The 21,807-nt window shown below is 43.2% G+C and overlaps 1 protein-coding gene across 4 annotated transcripts in view; it reads right to left on the reverse strand.

Moving 5' to 3' along the window:
• The window catches only part of LOC308629587 (general transcription factor II-I repeat domain-containing protein 2), a 55,452-nt gene extending 36,510 nt beyond the window's left edge, over positions 1-18,942 (reverse strand). For 2 of the 4 annotated variants that reach the window (XM_081257601.1, XM_081257599.1), the window contains exons 1-3: positions 18,526-18,942; positions 10,026-10,129; positions 1,402-1,540 (exon numbers count right to left, since the gene is read on the reverse strand). In XM_081257601.1, the coding sequence (XP_081113727.1) occupies positions 1,402-1,540; positions 10,026-10,124 (238 nt within the window). In that variant the 5' untranslated portion in view covers positions 10,125-10,129; positions 18,526-18,942. Of the gene's footprint in view, positions 1-1,401; positions 1,541-3,555; positions 4,682-6,089; positions 6,420-10,025; positions 10,130-18,525 lie in introns of those variants that run through there. The other 2 variants (XM_081257600.1, XM_081257602.1) reach the window with 2 other exon arrangements.
• Positions 18,943-21,807: the final 2,865 nt, after the last annotated feature.

The raw sequence follows: 21,807 nt of genomic DNA on the forward strand, positions 1-21,807 counted from the left end.
AACAATAGACAAAATCACAAAGCCAAAAGTTGCCTCATTGGAAATTTAATTAAAAGAGATGAATGCCTTACAAGATTTATCAAGGAAAAAAGAGAGAAAACATATTCAGAGAAATATGAATAGCCTTACATATGAAAATTAGAATGCTCTGTGAAAATTTTTTAAAAATCTGTGATTCAATTTCAACGATTAGAAATCCAGTTGGCAGCTGACATTGACCTGAGCATACCCTTCTTGTTCATCAATTACATACTCACCATCTTATTTAAAGATTGCTTCATTTTTTTAATCTTCTTGATAGTAGAGACCCTAAGTTTGGTCTTAAAAGTCAATCTGAATCAATCATCCTCTCTCCTATATATATATATATATATATATATATATATATATGATCTTTTATATATATAGGTTTGTTCTGTAGTAAAATGGTATACAGTTGGCCCTTGAACAACATGAGGGTTAGGGGTGCTGGTGAAAATCTGTGTATAGTTTAGTGTCGGCCTTCAGTATCCATGTTTCCTCCATATCCACGGTTCCTCATTTGTGGATTCAACTAACCATAGATGTTGTAGTACTGCAGTATTTACTATTGAAAAAATTCCAAATATATATGGACCTGTGCAATTCAAACCCATGTTGCTCAAGGGTCAACTGTATACATATAGAGAGAGGATATATACATCCTTTGCCAACCCTTGGAGACATCTATATATCTATACCCTTATCCCCCTACACACACACACACACACACACACACACACACACACACACACACAAATATACCCTCTGATAAACTTTTTTTTTTTTTTTTTCCTTTCTTGGTTCCAGGGAATACAAAATTGCTAATTCAATACCTGGCAGATGACCTACAGTGGTAGAGATAATCATTATACAGCATGTAGGTTTTAACACACTAGACTAGTTTAGCTCACAGATGACCACATATGCTCACTAATGCTCCTTGTAACACATATTGGCACACTGCACACTGAAGGCTCTGAAAGTCCCACATTAAAAAGAAAAAAAAAAAAAAAAGACAAAGGAGTATAATGGCTATTAACTGAAAGAAAAACCGAATAGGCCTTGAAGGAGTTTTTCCCTTTCCTTTGGGAAGGAGTAAAATAAGAGTATTTTTGTTCAATTTGGTTTTATTTTAGGAATGAAAGACAGTTTCATCTACGTTCTTCAAATGTATTCTACAAAACCAGGGCCCTGCTGAGGATACAGTGTAAAATACATTGATCATGTTTCTTGGACTCAGTGTTTTGCTAAGTCAAAGGGATGTGTCAGAACCATTTTTAGGATAATGCTTATGACATCCTAGAAGAAAATAATACGTAAGTCTTGTCTGCCAAAATTCTAAGATTTATGAATACAAAGGATAAAATTGTTAACACCTACAGTATTTTGCAAAATCCTTCTGCAAATCCGTTCTGGCATTGATAAAAGCACGTCCTTTCTCTGTTCCAACGACAAACACGTCTGTTTCATACATTGCAATGCAGGCCACTTCCGCCTTGGACTTGGCCAGTTCTTTACACTGAAATGGAAAAAAAAGAATGAAATGTTATCTACAAGGGCAGATCTGGATTTTTGTGGCGCCTGAGAGGTCTGCCTTAAGACAAAAAGTACAAAATTAGGTACAAAACAAATATTTCTTTAGAATGAGAAAAACCACCAAGAAAAAAAAACAAAACAAATTTTATCAAGCAAATACCATTAACATCATAAAACCACGAGAAGAAGATTTCTATTCAGCACCTGTGATGATGTTTGTGATTTATAATAAGAAATGTATATATTTGGTTGTCTTCCACTGTTTCTGGCACAAAGCTCCTAAAACCCTTGGAATTTTCTAAGAGCGAGATAAGGTGTCTTTTGCTTTGTTAATGAGGTGACTTTGGGACCAGCCTAAGGATGGGGGCTGGCTGCTGGGAAAACCAACCAGGTGATTAGAAGGTGGGAACTTTCAGTCCCACCCCCCTGACCTCTGGGGAGGGGAGAGGGGATGGAGATTGCATCAGTGGCCAGTGGTTTAATCCATCATCCCTAGGTAATGAAGCCTCCAGGAAAACCCAAAAAGACAAAAGGACTGATGAACAAGTGGAGATTTAGGGAGAGCGGTGCACCTGGAGAGGGCATGGAAGCTCTGTTCCCCTTTCCCCACACCTTGCCTTGTGCATCTCTCCCATCTTGCTGTCCTTGAGTTGTATATATCCTTTTATAACAAACCGGTAATCTAGTAAATCAAATGCTTCTCTGAGTTCTGTGAGCAGCTCTAGCAAATTAATCGAACCCGAGGAAGGGGACATGGGACCCTCCAATCTATAGTGGGTTGGTCAGAAGCACAGGTGACGATGAGGGCTTGCCAATGGCATCTGAGGTTGGGGGGAGGGGTAGGGAAGACAGTCTTGTAGGACTGAGCCCTTAACCTGTGGAATCTGTTGCTCTCTCCAGGTAAACAGTGTCAGGATTGAGATGAATGGTAGGACACCCAGCTGGTGTCTAAGAATTGCTTGTTAGTGTGGGGAAAAACACCCATGTTGGAACTGAGTGCAGAATCTTGACCGCCTGACACCTGACACGCCTGTCTCATGTGCCTTTTTCCCCTACATCTTTGGCTGCAGACTCTGCCTCTTCCTGTGACAACAATTTCATAATATCATTTTCTATGGAGAGAATAGAGATAATTTAATATTTCCTCCAACGTGATTGATTACCTTTTTATTATTATTATTATTATTTTAGTTTTTTTTTTTTTTTTTTGCGGTACACGGGCCTCTCACTGTTGTGGCCTCTCCCGTTGCGGAGCACAGGCTCAGCGGCCATGGCTCACGGGGCCAGCTGCTCCGCGGCACGTGGGATCTTCCCAGACCCGGGCACGAACCCGCATCCCCCGCATCGGCAGGCAGACTCTCAACCACTGTGCCACCAGGGAAGCCCACCTTTTTATTACTGATGATAAGGATGAATGAAACATGAAAATTCATACCACAGACACACTTGCTGTGGTCTTCTTGTGGTGCTACAGGTCTATCCCCTACAGACAAGAATTCTGATAAATTCTACTATGTGTCGTTCCTTTCAACAATTTAAAAGTGTATTTATAACTGAATACGCTACGTTACTGAGTATCTTCCTGACCAGAGGGAACTTCCGTTTTGACAACATCGATGAAAAACAAATCCTCTGTTGACAATTACACCCATTTAATGACTGGAAGAATTTTCCACAGACTAGCTTCTGGCTCTGTACGCTTAAAACCTTGTTTCTCCTCTACTACCCACATACTTTTGGAGTTGGGAACATGTTCACACCACAATATGACCTCGGGTCTTGTCCCTTGATGTCGAGTTACCAGAAGAGTTCACAGTCAACCATCGGATTATTCCTGGAAACCATTCCTATACCGGGACATCTAGCAATAATTGACCCAGACACAGAAATAACATCAAGCCACATAATACTTACCACTAAACGAAAACTAAATGTAATCTCCAACCCAGCTTCCCCTTCTTGAGACCCCCAAAATGCCCATCTCCACTCAAACATCACCTGACACAGTGGCTTACGGGGGGCAGAATAACGGCCCCTAAAGATGTCCACGTCCTAATCCCCAGAGCCTGTTATGTTACCTTACAGGCAAGAGGGACTTTGCAGATGTGATTGCAGTTAGGATCTTGAGATGAGATTATCTTTTTTTCTTTAATTAAAGGTTTTTTCAATTTAATTTTATTTATTTTTGGCTGCCTTGGGTTTCGTTGCTGTGTGTGGGCTTCTCATTGCAGTGGCTTCTCTTGTTGCAGAGCATGGGCTCTAGGCACGCAGGCTTCAGTAGTTGTGGCACGCGGGCTCAGTAGTTGTGGCTCACAGGCTCTAGAGTGCAGGTTCTGTAGTTGTGGCCCACAGGCTGAGTTGCTCTGCGGCATGTGGGATCTTCCCGGACCAGGGCTCGAACCCGTGTCCCCTGCATTGGCAGGTGGATTCTTAACCACTGGGCCACCAGGGAAGCCCAAGATGAGATTATCTTGATTATCTGGGTGGGGCCACAGGGGTCCCCTAATGAAACCACAAGGATCCTAGTATAAAAAGAAGGACGCAGAAGGGGATGACAAGGGAATCCAAGGGCACATTGGTGCCCTTGCTGGAAGGAACCACAAGTCAAGGAATTCCAGCCCGAGGAGCTGGAAAGGGCAAGGCACAGTTTCTCCCTGGGAGCCTCCAGAAGGAATACAGCCTGTTGACACCTTGATTTTAGCTCTGTAAAACCCACTTTCTGCCTTCTGAACTCCAGAACCGTTGTCAGATAAATGTGTGATGTTTAAAGCCTCTAAGTTTGTGTAATTTGTTATAGCAGCAAGAGGAAGTTAACACAGGGCTTGTGACAGAAAGAGGAAGGCAGAATAGGAGACAGCAACCTTAACTGATGTGGTGGAAAGATCTCACTTTAGCAAATTTTACAAAAACATATGTGCATGTGTTGCTAGGATCCCCCAAGGCCATGGAAGTGGCCAGTGCAAGGGAGGTGCCCAGAAGCTTTTAAGCTCCATTAACTTCACGGCAAATCTATCTCTGTGTCAAATGAACCAAAAATTCAGCTCTTTATCTAAAGTATAGAATCTGGTATTAGGTGAAGTTATCAATCTTTAGTCTTACTTAGGTCATCATTGGTAGAAAATATCTTCTTAAAAGCATTTTTTTCTCATTATGATATATGCTGTTACAAAAATTTTAGCAGATACAGAAAAGTACACAGAAAAAGAAATCAGCTCTAATTCCATTACCTAAAATTACCCACTATTCACATTTTAAAATATGCACACACAATTTTTAAAAACAAAATTAGAAACATTCTACTGTATATAGGTTGGCATTCTGCTTTATTCACTTTTCATTATTTCTGAGCATTTATAATCCTGAAAAACATGATTTTTGAATGAATATATAATATCTATCCTATGTATATGCCATAGTTTAACCATAACATTACTGAAGTTATTTTCCTATTACAAATAACACTACAATAAACATCTGAGTTGTATGTCAATTATACCTCAAAAAAAAAATTCCAAGGATGTAAACATTTCCATAAACGTTTATTTCCATGGGCTGGAATCATGTCAGTGGCACATCTGACTCAAAGGTTGTAAATTCTTTTAAGCTTCTTGAAACATTACAAATAGCATTTCAGAGGGGCTCACACTCCCACCAGCCCTGTGAGAAAGGCCACAGCACCTGACCAGGACGAGCACCAAGAATCATTGTTTGTAGGCTGGCCTTAGTGACCTGATTCCCAAGAACAGGACTTGGAGAAGAAAGGAAACAGTAACTTGACAATGGAGAAACGTGGCCGACACTACTTATATTAGAGTCCTCCTGAGAAACAGAACCAATAGGAGATTTTATATATATAAATGTAATCACAATGTTAAATAATTATGTATAATATACACATATATATAACACTGAGATTACATATGTACATATAATGAGATTTATCATAAGGAATTGGCTCTTGTGATAACAGAAGCTAAGTCCCACCATCTTCAAGTTGGAGACCCAGGAAAGCCAGTGGTGTTGTTCAAAGGCCTGAGGGCTGGGGACCCCTGATGTAGATTCCAGCCCGAGTCTGAAGGCCTGAGAACCAGGAGTGCGAGGGCCGGGGATGATGGATGTCCCAGCTCACGCAGTCAGATGGAGAGCAAACTCAGCCTCCTTCTGTCTTTTTGTTCTATTCAGACCCTCAATGGATTGGCTGATGCCCACCCACGCTGGGGAGGGCCACCTGCTTTACACAGCTCACCAATTCAAACGCTAATCTTTTCCCCAAACACCCTCACAGATACACCCAGAAATGTTCTTCAACCAGCGAGTTGACACACAAAATGAACCATCGCGCCACCCTGACCCAGGGGTCCAGGTGAGCCTCACCAGTGACACGTTGGTGCCACGCACCCCTGATGCGATATGATGAGAAGATGAGGCATCTCACCTCTCTGGTCTTCTTTCCAAAACTCCATAACCCAGGCAGGTCTAAACAGGAGGGCTACATCAGAGAAACCCAAACGGAAGGAGATTCGATAAAATACCTGACCGGAACTCTGCAGAACTGTCAAAGTCATCAAAAATAAGAGGAGGGCTTCCCTGGTGGCACAGTGGTTGAGAGTCCGCCTGCCGATGCAGAGGACACGGGTTTGTGCCCCAGTCCGGGAAGATCCCACATGCCGCGGAGCGGCTGAGCCCGTGAGCCATGGCCGCTGAGCCTGCGCGTCCGGAGCAAGAGGAGATTGAGAAACTGTCACAGATCAGAGGAGCCTAACGGGACAGGATGACTAAATGCCATGTGGGATCACAGGGTGGAGCCTGGAGCAGAAAAAGGACATCAGTGGAAAAGCTGATGAAATTTGAGTGAAATCTGGAGTTGGTTAATAGTGATGTACGGTATTGATCTATTAGTTTCGGCAAATGTACCAGAGTTACATATAACGTATCACAGTTATGTAAGTTATGGGTGGGTGAGGAGTATGTAGGGGCTCTCTGTATGATCTTTACAGCTTTTATTTATTTATTTATGTTTTTGGCCAGGCCACGCGGCTTGTGGGATATTATTTCCCCAACCAGGGATCGAACCCGGGTCCCCTGCAGTGAAAGCACAAAGTCCTAAGCACTGGACCACCAGGGAATTCTCCAGCTTTTCTGTAAATAGTAAAAGTATTCCTAAGTATGATAACGTTTTATTAAAACACACACACACACACACCTCGGTTTCTGAAGACTTGAGGAAGGGGTGAGTGAGAATAACAGTTTAATGAGGGCAGAGTTTCAGTTTAAGAAGATGAAAAAGTTCTGGAGATGGGCAGTGGTGAGGGTCACACAACAGTGTGAATGTACTTAATGCCACTGAACCGTACACTTAAAAATGGTGAAGATGGTAAATTTTACGTCATGTATATATATATATCCTACCACACACACACAAAACTTGAGTCTTTCAAGAAAATGTCATAGCTCCCATCCAATCCGTCGGTAAGTCCTAGCAACTCTACCTTCATCAGATCTTTGTGGTCCCATCGCTTCTTATCTCCGCCACTCCCACCCTAGTCCAGGCCACCAAAACCTCCCACGTGAACCATGGCCTGCAAACTGGTCCCCTGCGTCCACTCGTGTTCCACAGTCATCGACTGTTTACACAAGCACCCCCGCCCCTGCCATCACTCCTTTGCTCAAAACCTTCCAATGCCTTCCCACTACCTGAGGGAAAAAGTCCCAGTCTTGATATGATCTTTTTTTTTTTTTTTGGCTGCACCATGTGACATGCGGGATCTTAGTTCCCCTGACCAGGGACTGAGCCCGTGACCCCGGGCATTGGGAGCGCAGAGTCTTAACCACTGGACTGCAAGGGAAGTCGCAGCCTCTTGTACTTGACCTCTGACCACATCTTCTTTCCTCCCTCTGCTCCAGTGTTACTGGACTTCTTGATATTCCTTGAAAACACCAAACTTGTTCCTGCCAAGGGGCCTTTGCACAAGCTGTTCTTGGTGCTTTGAATACTCTGCCCCCAGATACTGGCCTGACTCACTTCCTCACTTCATCTAGGTCTTTGCATAAAGGGCAACTGCCCAGAGAATTTCTCCCAGACCACCCCTCTTAACTATCTGTTCTCTCCCCTAAACCTCTGTTTTCTGACCCCTGTTTTATAAATTATTTTTTATTTATTTATTTTTTTTTTGTGATACGTGGGCCTCTCACTGTTGTGGCCTCTCCTGTTGCGGAGCACAGGCTCCGGACGTGCAGGCTCAGTGGCCATGGCTCACGGGCCTAGCCGCTCCGCGGCATGTGGGATCTTCCCGGACTGGGGCACGAACCCGTGTCCCCTGCATCGGCAGGCGGACTCTTAACCACCGCACCACCAGGGAAGCCCCAAAGCTACTAGCCACTTTTTTTTTTTTTTTTTTTTTTGCGGTACGCAGGCCTCTCATTGTTGTGGCCCCTCCCGTTGCGGAGCACAGGCTCCAGACGTGCAGGCTCAGCGGCCATGGCTCACGGGTCCAGCCGCTCCGCAGCATTTGGAAACTTCCCGGACCGGGGCATGAACCCGTGTCTCCTACATCGGCAGGCGGACTCTCAACCACTGCGCCACCAGGGAAGCCAAATTATTTTTTTAAAAAATATTTATTTATTTACTTGGCTGTGCCAGGTCTTAGTTGCGACATGTGGGATCTTTAGTTGTGGCATGTGTGTGGGATCTAGTTCCCTGAGCAGGGATCGAACCCAGGCCCCCTGCATTGGGAATGCAGAGTCTTAGCCACTGGACCACAAGGGAAGTGCCCCTGACCCTCGTTTTAAAATAATATTATATTTATTATATTTACTGATACAAACAAACACACACACACACACACAGAGTTTGTTTATTGTCTGTCTCCCCAAATAGAACATGAAATCTATGTGAGGGGGACCTTATCTGTCTTCTCAAGTCTTCTGGCCCCAGCACCTAGAAGACCTTGACATATAGGAGCTGCTTCATGAATATTTGTCAAAAGAAGGAATGTGGTCAGTTCTGGGGTAAGATATTTCTAGTTCTCTTCAAATAGATCTTATGTTTTTTAAAAAAATTCATTCCAGGGTTTTTTTTAAAACATTTTTATTTACCCTCAGATAATCTAGGATAATCTCCCATCTCAAGATCCTTAGCTTAGTCACATCTGTACACTTTCTTTTGCCAAATAAGGTAACGTTCACAGGCTCTGGGGATGAGGACAGGACATCTTTGGGGGCTGTTATTCAGTTTACCATAAGTTGCTTTAAAATTTTCTCTTTATAGTTGGTTTTCTACAGTTTAAATATGATGGGTCTAGGTATGCGTGTGTGTATGTGAGTGAGTTACCTGTGTGTTTGGTATTTTGCCAATTGACCCAATAATGTTCTTTATAGAAAAAGTAAATCTCTCTCTAGATTTTTTTCTGGTCCAGGATCCAATCCAGGGTCGCACTTTCTATAGGCTGTCCTGTCTCTCCAGTCTCCTTCCATCTGGAACAGACAGATCTCCATCTTTGTCTTTCGTGAGACTGACATTTATGGAAGTGCAGCCCAGTTATTCTGTAGGATGTCTGTAAATTTGGGTTTGTCCTATGCTTCCTCCTTGCAGGCAAGAATGCCAGGACGCAGCACTGCTCCTCCTCAGTTCCTCCCACCAGGAAGCTCGGGAGGTCCCTCCGTCCCATTACTCCTGATGTTCCCCTTGGTCACTTGATTAAGGGGGTGGCTGTCAGGTTTCTCTACTTTTATAAAGTTACTGATGTTCTGTTTTTTAATCAATATGTTGTGATCAGATGCTTTGAGGTTATGTAAATCTCCCCTCAAATTTTCACCCACAAGGTAAATTTTACACTTTGGATGTAAATAGATGCATATCAATGGATTATTAATTTTTTAAAAATTTATTTTATTTATTTATTTTTGGCTGTGTTGGGTCTTCGTTGCAGTGAGCGGGGGCTACTCTTCATTGAGGTGTGCGGGCTTCTCACTGCGGTGGCTTCTCTTGTTGCAGAGCACAGGCTCTAGGCGCGCAGGCTTCAGTAGTTGTGGCACGCGGGCTCAGTAGCTGTGGCACATGGGCTTAGTTGCTCCGTGGCGTGTGGGATCCTCCTGCACCAGGGCTTGAACCCATGTCCCCTGCATTGGCAGGTGGATTTTCAACCACTGCACCACCAGGGAAACCCCTGGATTATTAATTTACCTTTGACTTTAAACAAAAAGTATTCTCAAACAAGGTAACGGAGGTGCCTTCATTAAATTTTCAGATCTAGAGAGATTACATTTATACAATTCCATCCACAATGTAAGAAAAAAATTTCTTAATTATCTGACAAGCCCATAATCCCCTATAAAAAAGGATATGTGTACACAGATAGGATCTAACACTGAAGCTGAACATCAAAAGTGTCAGTGAAGTGTTTCACCGTTCTGATGTTCGGCAGTGATCCAACCACGTGACATTTTATAGAACTGCAAAGCCATCTCACCATGGACTCAAGGGCAGACACGAGGAACGTCACCACCATCCTGCTCTCCGAGGACTCCTCATTTGTGATGGGCAGGGTGGACATTGCTACTTGGGCCATGATCCCTAGGAAAGAGAAGTATTAGGAAAGTGAGTGGTAGAAATTCAGTGTCCTGCTCAACATGTTTAGAGCTGTGAGAGTCCTCACAGGTGACCTAGTTCAACCCTTCCTTTAAAGGTGAAGAAACCAACACTTAGAGACAGTAAGTGATTTGCCTAAGATCTGTATAGAGCAATGCTAACTTTCCATAGTGTATTTTCCACTAAACCTAGATATCACCTTCTCATAAAATAAATTCAGGTATGCTAGAGAGGCATGTTAACTATTTCCCAGACGAGGAGGAAGGAAGGTAAGGTCCTTTATTGATCCAGTGTTTTTTTGTCAGATTTCAGCATGACCATGCCTGGCACCACATTCTAGTCCACATACACAGGAAAAGGAGGGAAGTGGCTTTGTGTATTACAGATGGGAAGAGAAAATCCCTTCCTTCCTTTTCCTGCTAGGACTTCTGCATGAAAGCTCATTCTAATTTTCCCCAAACTCTAAATCAAGTGAGCATTAAAAAGTTTCTTTGAAAAAGTTTCTCTAACATCATAAAAAGAGTTCTTTGAACTAGAGCATACAATGTAAGCGCCTGTCACTGTGTCCTGCCCCTGCAATATCTGGCTTAATTATGTTTTTAAGCAAAAGATAAACAGATCAACATAAATATGTATGTGGGAGGAAGCCTAAAGATCTACGGGGGTGAAGTACGGTGGTCCTATAAGGCTATTCAGAAATATTTGCAAACGTTTCTTTCAGAGCCCGTGGTTCAATTCCTTGCCCACTTGAAGGTATGTGGCCGCGTGCCTTGCCTTGGCTGAGGATGTCAGGGAAATGACATCACTTCCACACAGAGGTTCCTGCCACACTCCTTTCTATGCAATGGATCTGCCACGTTCCATATGGTTGGGTTCCAGATTGAGGAAACTGTGGATCAGACCCACAGCAAATCACAAGAGACCTCTAGCACAAGCAAGAAATAAATCCTTGCTCCTTGAGTGCACCAAAATCTGGTGGTGTTTTTAACCATCGCCTACCCTAGCCAATCTGGATGGATATAGCAGGCTGAAAAGGAATTCTAAAAATATAACTACTGTCTATCTACATCTTCTGAAGACACTTGAGGATCCTTGAGGATCTCTTAAGTTAGAGCTAAGGTCTTCCTGAGAAAGAAAGAATGTAGACTAGCACGTACAGAGCCATTAGGATGCAAATTGTTTGACTTAAAATTTTTTTATAACTTTCCCTATTATGAAATAGAACATGAGGGTGTGACATCATACCAGGAACATAAATTAAGAGGCAAGACCTGGGCATGAACAGGTGAGGAAATATACTGCAATTTGAAGATTTTATTTTATTTATTTATTTATTTATTATTATTATTTTTTTGCCATACGCGGGCCTCTCACTGCTGTGGCCTCTCCCGTTGCGGAGCACAGGCTCTGGACGCGCAGGCTCAGCGGCCATGGCTCACGGGCCCAGCCGCTCCACGGAACGTGGGATCCTCCCGGACTGGGGCATGAACCCGTGTCCCCTGCATCAGCAGGCGGACTCTCAACCACTGGGCCACCAGGGAAGCCCCTATTTATTTATTTTTAAAAACATTTATTTATTTAGGCATGCTGCGAGGCTTGCAGGATCTTAGTTCCCCGAGCAGGGATCGAACCCCTACCCCCTGCAGTGCAAACGCGGAGTGCTAACCACTGGACTGCCAGGGCAGTCCCAATTTGAAGTTTTTAAATAATTATCTTAATATCAAGACTTTGACACTCTTCTTGTTATCACACCCATATTTGAGAACAGATAGAAGTTTGTGAATGTTGTTTGTCATAACAAGGACTCTATTCCCACAGAGCTGGAGTCAGAAAAAGCAGCAAGCAGGACCACCAAGGACACATGTTAAGTCTTAGAAACTCTTTGCTCTAGCATCTAGAGTCCATGATCATCACTTAGTACAGCAGGCCGAAGAAAGGGGTATCACAAAGTATGAAACAGCAAAGGCACGCTATTTTTGCCACTTACCAGGCTATTCACTTAGATTATGCCCTATCCTGATCCTTTGGGAGCTCAGAATATTTTCATTCATAATTCTTATTTTCCCTTTATTATCCCAGACAGGGAAAAAGGAGCAGATGTATTCTCAGGTTACAAACATGTTGATTTGTCCATGAAAAGCGAGACACTGGGCAACTTCCTGCCTACTGCTGTTTCCACTTCTCACCTTCAATTGCTGTAGATCTGCTATGTCAATCACATTCAGTGTGTGTTAAGAAATGGGAGGGACACCATACCAACAGCCCGTGGGGATGCCACAGGCGAGGAGAGGTCCTGTTTCATTACCAGAACTTTTCAAGAGCACCTGAGTACTTTTTGATGGTAAGAACGCTGGAGGGGACTGAGTCCCGTCAGGCTTGATGGGGAAGGATGCATTTCGTTTGGGGCTTTCTGCTCTCTAGAAACGGCTGTATGTGGATTACAACAGAAATTCACTGAACTGTTCTTTGCCTGTCCCAAGAGGTCATTTCCCTGGATAGTCTTTTTTTTTAAAAAAGAAATTTATTTATTTATTTGGCTGTGCCAGGTCTTAGTTGCGGCACACAGGATCTTCGTTGCCACATGCAGGATCTCTTTTTAGTTGCAGCATGCCGCATCTTTAGTTGTGGCATGTGGGATCTAGTTCCCTGACCAGGGATCGAACCCAGGCCCCCTGCATTGGGAGCACAGACTCTTAGCCACTGGATCACCAGGGAAGTCCTCCCTGGATAGTCCTTAGTCAACGCTGTTCATGGAACATTCCCTGCACCCCTAACCCGGTGGCTGCATCCTCTCCTGCTCCCCTTGCCAGAAAGAAACTGCCATCACACAGTGGCATCAACAGTGAACACCAGAGGACACACCAAGTTAGGCTGGTGACACAAGCTTACAGGGCATGAGGCATGATGGACTGGTTCTCACAGAAGCAGGGGCCAGGAAAGCTAGATTGTGGATTCCCCAGACCACCAACCTGTTTTGGGAGCCCAGTGGGCGGCGGCCCTCAGGCTCCTCCTCTATGACTAAATCAATCACTTACTGTGAAGGTTCCTTTCACCTCTGACTTCTATGGGCCCCCTCGTTTTAAAATCAAGGGAACCACATATTACATGAGTCAATGCATATGAAATGTCCAGAATAGGGAAATCTATACAGACAGAAAGTAGATAAGTGGTTGCTTAGGGCTGGAAGGTGGGGTAGCTAAAGGGTACAGGGTTTCTATTCAGGGTGATGAAAATGTTCTGACACTGACTGTGGTGATGACTGCCCAACTCCATGTATATATTAAAAAACCCACTGAATTGGGGGTTTCCCTGGTGGCGTAGTGGTTTAGAATCTGTCTGCCAATGCAGGAGACACAGGTTCGAGCCCTGGGCCAGGAAGATCCCACATGCCGCGGAGCAGCTAAGCCCATGCACCACAACTACTGAGCCTGCACTCTAGAGCCCATGTGCCACAACTACTGAAGCCCTCGCATGTAGAGCCCGTGCTCCGCAACAAGAGAAGCCACCACACCGCAACAAAGAGTAGCCCCCGCTTGCTGCAACTAGAGAAAGCCCGTGCACAGCAACGATGACCCAACTCAGCCAAAAATAAATAAATAAACTTATTTACTCATTAAAAAAAAGAATTCTGATTAAATTACTTCATGTTAAAAGGTCCAACTTGAAATTTTTATTTATGCAAAACACATCTATTGGCAAAGTTAGAGTTTCACTCCAATTTCTTTTCTTTATCTTTACGTGTCAGCTGCATTACTTGTTGAAATATTAAAATAATTTTCCCATTGGAAGTTACAGAAATCTCACAAAGATTTTTAAATAAGCTTTTAAATATAGTGAACATGTGTTCAACTTTTATCTAAAATAAAGCAAATATTTGTTTTAAAAAAGGACTCACGTGGGTAAATTTGCACTGTTCTAAAGATAAACCTGGAACCAAGCTCTTTAATATCTTACTGTTTTTTAAAACTGTGATGAAGAAATATATTCTTTTTTTTTTTTTTTTTTTTTTTTGCGGTATGCGGGCCTCTTACTGTTGTGGCCTCTCCCGTTGCGGAGCACAGGCTCCAGACTCAGTGGCCATGGCTCACGGGCCCAGCCGCTCCGCGGCATGTGGGATCTTCCCGGACCGGGGCACAAACCTGTGTCCCCTGCATTGGCAGGTGGACTCCCAACCACTGCGCCACCAGGGAAGCCCAAGAAATATATTCTTGACCATTATCTTTCAGAGTTAACTAATTCAAGCACTGTTAAAAAAAAAAAAAGACTATGTCTCATTCAGCGGAGTCGAGTCTTACAATGGAAGTAGGTATACCAAAAGGCAAATTCAAGCATGGTCAACATCATCCGAGGAAGCAGTACATATCTTTCCCAGAGAGAACATTTTGCTTCCATGATTTCTTTCATTGTTTAGGGGAGAGGCTTTTCTAGCTCTTTATCAGCAGATGCAACTTTGCCGACACCACACATTTTTTCAGGTAAGTAGTTCTGAAATCTGTCAACCACCCCTAGCGGGCTCTGCGTCGTCTATCACAAGTCCATCCCCTCTTTGGTGGTGGTTTCCCTTTTTTCTTAGAACTTTGCCATCGATAGATATGTCTTTAGATTTCACGTCGTCTAGCCATAACTTGAATATTTTGCAGTCTCTCTAAAGCCTTATCACATACTTGGCTGGTCACCTAGCAGCTACTGGAACCCTCAAAGCCACAGTATGGTGACTCTCATGTTGATGACATGAGTAGTGGATTCATCGTGACCGCTCTGTGACCCCTTGCTAAGTCCTGCAGAGCCAGTTTTCCCTGCAGTGTTGACATGGGTCATTGTTTCTTCCATTAATCATCCAATGATGTAGTGTAGGGGCCATGATGTATGAAAAATATGCATTTTTAAACAGTAGAACCAGACACAGTGTTGTGAGATGCTCACACTGAGAGCCACTAGAGATCTGAGCCCACTTAAGGGACTGGCATATTCCAGGCTCTTATGCTTGCACCTAATCTGTAATTACACCACAGTAATCTCTGAGAGGACTGTGATGCCAAAACTTTAACAGAGAATAAAATAACAGGCAGAATGAAACTAGGTGGAACTCAAAAAGGCTATTTTCGGTTGGTGTCAACTGTGCCACCAGCAATAATTTTAAAAATGTATGTTTCATAATTATTGCTTTGTTTGCACCCTTTACTTAACAGCAAATGGAGGCAGGAACTTTGTCTTTTACATTTTATGATTTAGAACACACCATGTGTCAATAGCACATCCAAACTAATGAACCATGGTTATAAGCTAATCAGGTGGTTTCCCACCTTGAGGACATTTCCCTGAGAAACAAAATCATTGCATTCTAATAGTTAAAAATCCTTGACAATGAGAGCTTGTACCAGAGTTCAAACCCCCAAAGCCTATATGGTGATTAACTTCTCTACTGAAATCTAAAGCACCAGCTATGTTCATTTTGATCACAGATTTTATATAGTGCTTAACTTTTTGCTTTTTTAAAACTAGAGATGTAAACTGAAACAACTCTCAAATCTCACAGTTTTCCCAGCAAACTTTGAGGACTTTCTCTCCTTTTCAGTGTTATATTTTACTAACGAAAAGCAAACATCAAAACCAGACTACCACCTCTTTTTATAAATAAAGTTTTATTGGAACATAGCCACACTCATTGGCTTGCATCTTGTCCATTGACTGCTTTCCTGCAAAGGCAGGGTTGCATGTGACAGAGACCACATGTCCTCAGAGGTGGAAATATTTATTATCTGACCCTTTACAAAAAAAATTTGCCCATCCCTGTTCTAGAATTCATTTCCACCACTTAAATTTTGGAATGTCATCCACTCCACTTATCAAACTCTGAAATCTTGAAATAGACACCTGCTTTATTTTTTAAACTGTTTCTAAATTTACCTTTCCAAAGGTTAATTTTTCAGATCCCTGAGGCCTTGATTTTAATTAGCAAGTTCCCAAGGTGCCACCTTCTCCCTGACTCAGCCCAGGCCTACAGTAAGTGGAAACTACAAATGCAGGTGTACCTATTCAGCATTCAACAGAAATGTATTGAAGTGGTCAAGAGGTACAAATTCCCAGTTATAAAATAAATTAGTCCTGGGGATGTAATGTACAGCATGGTGACTACAGTTAACAATACTGTACTGTATATTTGAAAGTTGCTTAGAGAGTAGATTTTACCACAAGAAAAAAAATTGTAATTATGTGATGTGATGGATGTTGACTAAACTTATTGTGGTAGTCATTTCACAATACATACATATGTCAAATCACTATGTTGTACTCCTAAAACTAATACAGTGTTATATGTCAATTATATCTCAAGCTAGGGAAAAATATCCTAAAAAAAGAATAATAACAAATTTCAAGACAACCAGGACTCTTCTGGAATGACCAAGGAGTATGGAAAAGAACGAGACATAATATGTATTTTCAATGTCCAAAAACGAAAAAAAAAAGTGAAAATTAAATGCTTGGGAATTCCCTGGAGGTCCAGTGGTTAGGACTCCACAGGTTCAGTCCTTGGTCGGGGAACTAAGATTCCACAAGCTGTGCAGCGTGGCCAAATTAAATGAAAAAAAAAAAAAAGCTTAACAAATAATCAAGAACTTTAGCTTAGCCAAACAAATGTTTAAAATTTTTTAAAAAATCTAATGAGCACGTGCTATGTGAAAACATACACTGCTGGCAGGAAAGACATGGGGGAAACAAAGTGATTTTTATGTGAATAAAATCCACATCCTGCGGTCTCGAGTTAGACAGACCTGCACAGATACAGCAGAATAGCAGGTAATGAAGGCAAAATGAAAGCCAGAACCCCCCGAAATGGTTCTGAGTCAACAATCTGGCAGATGAGACTGAAAGCATGTTAGCAAGTTCTGCCTGAGAAGAGATCTTCCAGGCAGCAGGTGTGGGCAAAGACCCAGAGCTCTGGGCAGCAAACATCGGGCACTAAACAACAGGAAGGCAGAAAGAAAGTTGACCCGCTCCAAATGGATTAACACGTGCAGTAGCCTGGTGCCAAGCCCTGTGTCCACTGAAGGCAAGGTGGCCGGTCACACAGATCAAGCCTTCCTCTCCAGGTGGAAGAAAAGAAAAGGCTGCTCAACTCTTCGATTGCTGCTATGAGCAATATCCAATTTGCCAATTTCCAATCCCGTATTTAGACATCTGCTTACTTCAAATTAACAGCAGGAAACTAAACGGTGGCATTTTTGGCTCAGCCATTCCATTCCTTGCTATGTACCCAAGAGTTGAAAACAAGTGTCCACACAAAAACTTGAACACTGATGTTCAACAGCAGTATTCGTAATGGCCCCAAAGTGGAAATAATCCAAAAACATTCATCAATTGATAGAAAATGAGAATGTGGTATATCCACACAATGAATTATTATTCAGCCATAAGAAGGAATGAAAGAAGCCAGATCCAAAACACTCCCTTTGATGATTCTATCCTTAGGAAATACCTGCAATAGGCAGAGACATAGGGATACAAAGCACATTGGCGGTGTCCAGGGCGGGGATGGGAAAGGGGAATGACTGCCTAATGGATATGGGGTTTCTTTGGGGGTGATGAAAACGTTCTAGAATTACTGGTGATGGTTGCACAGCTCTGTGAATAAACAAAAACCACTGAATTATACACTTTTAAAGGTGAATTTCATGGCGTTATGTCAATAAAGCTGTTATTAAACAGCAAAGCTTGGGTTCGAAGCACGGGGAATATAGCCCTGCAAGACTTTTTTCTCCTTTATCTCTAAATCATAATAGTGAGGGACTGTAGTCTAGGACCAGAGACCCTTCTTCTGACCTCTAGGTTGGTTTTCTGCCAACAAACCGGCCACTGGTGGCCGCCCCAGTGACCACGCCCACGACAAACCCCACACCGCGCGCCACTCGGCAACGTGCGCGACGTGAGGGGCGGTGTCGGGACACCTCTGCCATGGAGCCGGGCGCAGTTACCAGGCAACAGCGTCTGACCCGCCCCGCGTCCGCACGCAGCGCGGTATCCTCACGTACGCCAGCTGGAGCGTGGCCTCACGTACATCGGGCCTTAGAGAGCCCAGGGTCGGCAGCATCCGCCCCCACAGCCTCCGCTCAGCCAATCAGAAGGGAGAGGTATGCGCGTTCCGTGCGTGCTACCGTTGCCCCCGCGCCAGAAGTTCCCCGCCCCACCCCCACTCCTCGGGCCTTGCCCGCGGGGCGCCGGTTCGGGGGCCGGTCGGGCTGGCGGCGAAGAGGGTGCTTGCAGCCCGCGCGCCTGGGCGGGCGGTCTCCCCAGGCCTCCCCTCCGTCAGGCCCGCGGGACGAGAAAGTTCCAAGCAAAGCACCCGCTCTTAATGGCGGCTGCGGCGGGGGCGGGGTACGCACCTGAGGTCCCCGCAGGCGGGCGGCGCCCGGCCGGCCGCGGGGTCCGAGGGCTGAGCCACCTGGGAGTGGCCAGGGGGCCAAGGGCGGCGGCCGCGACCGCGAAGAGGCGAGGGCGCGGCGTGTGGGCGGCGGCCGAAGCCCTGCTCTCCACTATCCCTTCTTTTTCTCTTTCTTTTCCTTTTTTTTTTTTTTTTTTTTTGGCTTCCTGGAAGGCAGCCTAGACTCGTGTGTCCGCAGCGCCCCAAGTGGGAGTTGCCGTTTCCGGTGCCGTGGAATAGTTCAGCTTCACAGTGAGCTTGTTGGAAGTCCCTTAGTCCCGCTCTGTTCAAGGCCAGACGTGCTCGTCCATCTTCAGCCTTAGATGAGTGGCTGCACGTGTCTGGTCTCACCACTGACACCGGCCCCGAACGTGGACTACTTTCTTGCTGTTATTTAATTTGATAGTTTCGCATGATTGCAGTTTGTACCTTTAAAGCGGTGAGGTCACAACTCCAGTGACCAAGGAATCTGCCTTAAAGCCAACGAGTTGTTTGTTATAATATTGTAACAAAGTGTCCTCACCTTTTGATGGGGGTCAGTGACATAACCAACCAATCATGAGGTGTCCATCAGATGGTGATGACACTCCAGCAAGTAGTCGAATATTACTGTAGTGTTGTTTAAGCAACTTTACAGTTACATATTTTATATATGCCAAAAGGAGAATAGGATAATAGAAACCGTTTACCCATTGCTCCGATTTAACATAGCTGCCTTGTTTCTCGTTTTAAAGGAATATTCAGACGCAATTGAAGGCAGCGTTCTCATTCTTTACTGTCTTGAAGTTATGTTCTAATACACATTTTCTTTTGCGAAAAGACAAGTGTCACGATTCGCTGACATTTTTTTCTGTAAGTGGCTCACAAAGATATGCTTCCTAGCAGAAGCTGCTAAAAAAGATGTTATTTCAAGGTAAAGATAACCATCCAGCAGTTAGTTGAGATGGTACCTGCTTTTTTTGACATCATTTTTAAAAGATGTTTGAAAATATTTCCATTATGTTATAGTTGATTCTTTCTGTTCAGAAGAGTTATGGTCTATAAATTCTTAGCAAACACTGAGCAAAACTGAATACTGCTCCTAGGAGAAATACAGGATTAGGTTTCTGCCAGCCTCTTCACATTTTGGTAAAACTATCAATACATAACCTTATTTTATGTGTGTGTCTGTTTAAAGACACCTTATTTAATGTATATTGTTGATTCATTAGTTGAACTCATGGCCAACAGCGCTGTAACTCTTGTGTGAAGGAAGCTTAGATAACACAAGTATTTTCTACGTAAGGCACATCTCTGCCTTGTTCTTGGGAATACTAGACATTGCTATGTTTGAGGACCTTTTTTTTTTTTTTTTGCGGTACGCGGGCCTCTCACTGTTGTGTCCTCTCCCGTTGCGGAGCACAGGCTCCGGACGCGCAGGCTCAGCGGCCATGGCTCACGGGCCCAGCTGTTCCGCGGCATGCGGGATCTTCCCGGACCGGGGCACGAACCCGTGTCCCCTGCATTGGCAGGCGGACTCTCAACCACTGCGCCACCAGGGAACCCCCCCAACATCATCTTTTGCAGTAGACTCCTAATTTGTCTCTGATTCTGCCCTTAACTCTCCTCAGACTATTCATAGCACCAAAACACCACAACCTGGAGAATTCTGTAATTTGTACCTCATTTCACTCCTCTGCTCAAAACTGTCCAATAGGGCTTCCCTTTTTTACTCAGCAGTAAAAAAGAACGAATTACGGGTACGTGGAATCTCCAAATTCATCATGCTTAGTCAATGAAGACACACATCAGAGCCCATATTTTATGATTGTTCATATATATAATTCTAGAAAGGACAAACTATTTTATAGTGGCAAAAACCATGTCAATTTCCAAGTACCGGGGTGGAGAAAGGGGTTGACTGCAAAGGACATGAGGATGATTTTGGTGGGGAAGGAATTATGCTGTATCTCAATTGTGGTGGTGCTCACACAGCTGAATACATTTTTCAAAATTCTTCAAACTATAGTTTGGATGAATGCAATTTATTTTACATAAATTATACCCCCATATTGATTAAAAAGCCAGCCCTTCCCACTCCTGTTTCATGAAAAATAATTTAAAATTATTTTAAATTAAACATATGTAGTCACATTGTTTTTGCTAAAAATCATCTTACCTACTGGTATTTTCCTACCACTACTATTTTTAATGAGAGCAAAGAGTTTAAAAAACACAATAAGATGTTTGTTTAAAAATTATTGTTTATTTAATCTTTATCTCATTATTTAAATTATTTCTTTGTATATTTCATAAAGCACATATTAGTATAATAATATGTGCAAATGATTTATATATATTTTTTCATGCTCACAAATTTTACCCATAGGGATACGTAATCAAAATAATTTGGAGACTACTGCCCTAGAAAGTTGGAAGATCCCTTTTCTCAGAAAACTGAGAGAAGAATTTACCTGGAAGCAGCGAGCTGAATTCATCAAGCAGATGGCTGAAACCAATGGTAATATCAGAGTATACCACATTTACGTGCCACGGGAAGACTCAAGATTGTAAAATGTCATTTCTCCTAGTTAATTTATCTCAATTAGCTCATGAATTTAATGCAATTCCAATAAAAAATCCCAGTGGGATTTTTTAATGCAACTTGGCAAGATGATTTTAAAATTTATTTGAAAGTAAATGTTATGAATAGCAAAGGCAATTTTGTAAAAGAACAAAGAAGAGACATTTGAATAAAAATCAAAGCATATTATAAAGCTGTAGCAGGTGAAATCTTGTCATATTAGTTTGAGAATAAATCAGTAGAAACAAAAATTGAATTCAGAAATTGATCCGTGTATGTGGAAATTTATCATATGTTATAAATGGCATTTCAAATCTTCAGATGAACTCTGTTAATAGCCAATAATATGGGGACAATCAGATATCTGTTTGAAAAAAATATCAAGAAATATACAGGGCTTCCCTGGTGGCGCAGTGGTTAAGAGTCCGCCTGCCGATGCAGGGGACACGGGTTCGTGCCCTGGTCTGGGAAGATCCCACATGCCGTGGAGCGGCTGGGCCCGTGAGCCATGGCCTCTGAGCCTGCGTGTCCGGAGCCCGTGCTCCACAACGGGAGAAGCCACAGCAGTGAGAGGCCCGCGTACCGCAAAAAAACAAACAAACAAACAAACAAAAAAAAAAAAAAAAAAAAGAAATATACAACCTTGTCTCATACTACTCATAAAAATCAACTCCAAATCTA

The sequence above is a fragment of the Mesoplodon bidens genome (assembly GCF_964165515.1).
Source record: "Mesoplodon bidens genome assembly, chromosome: 15".
NCBI lineage: Eukaryota > Metazoa > Chordata > Mammalia > Artiodactyla > Ziphiidae > Mesoplodon > Mesoplodon bidens.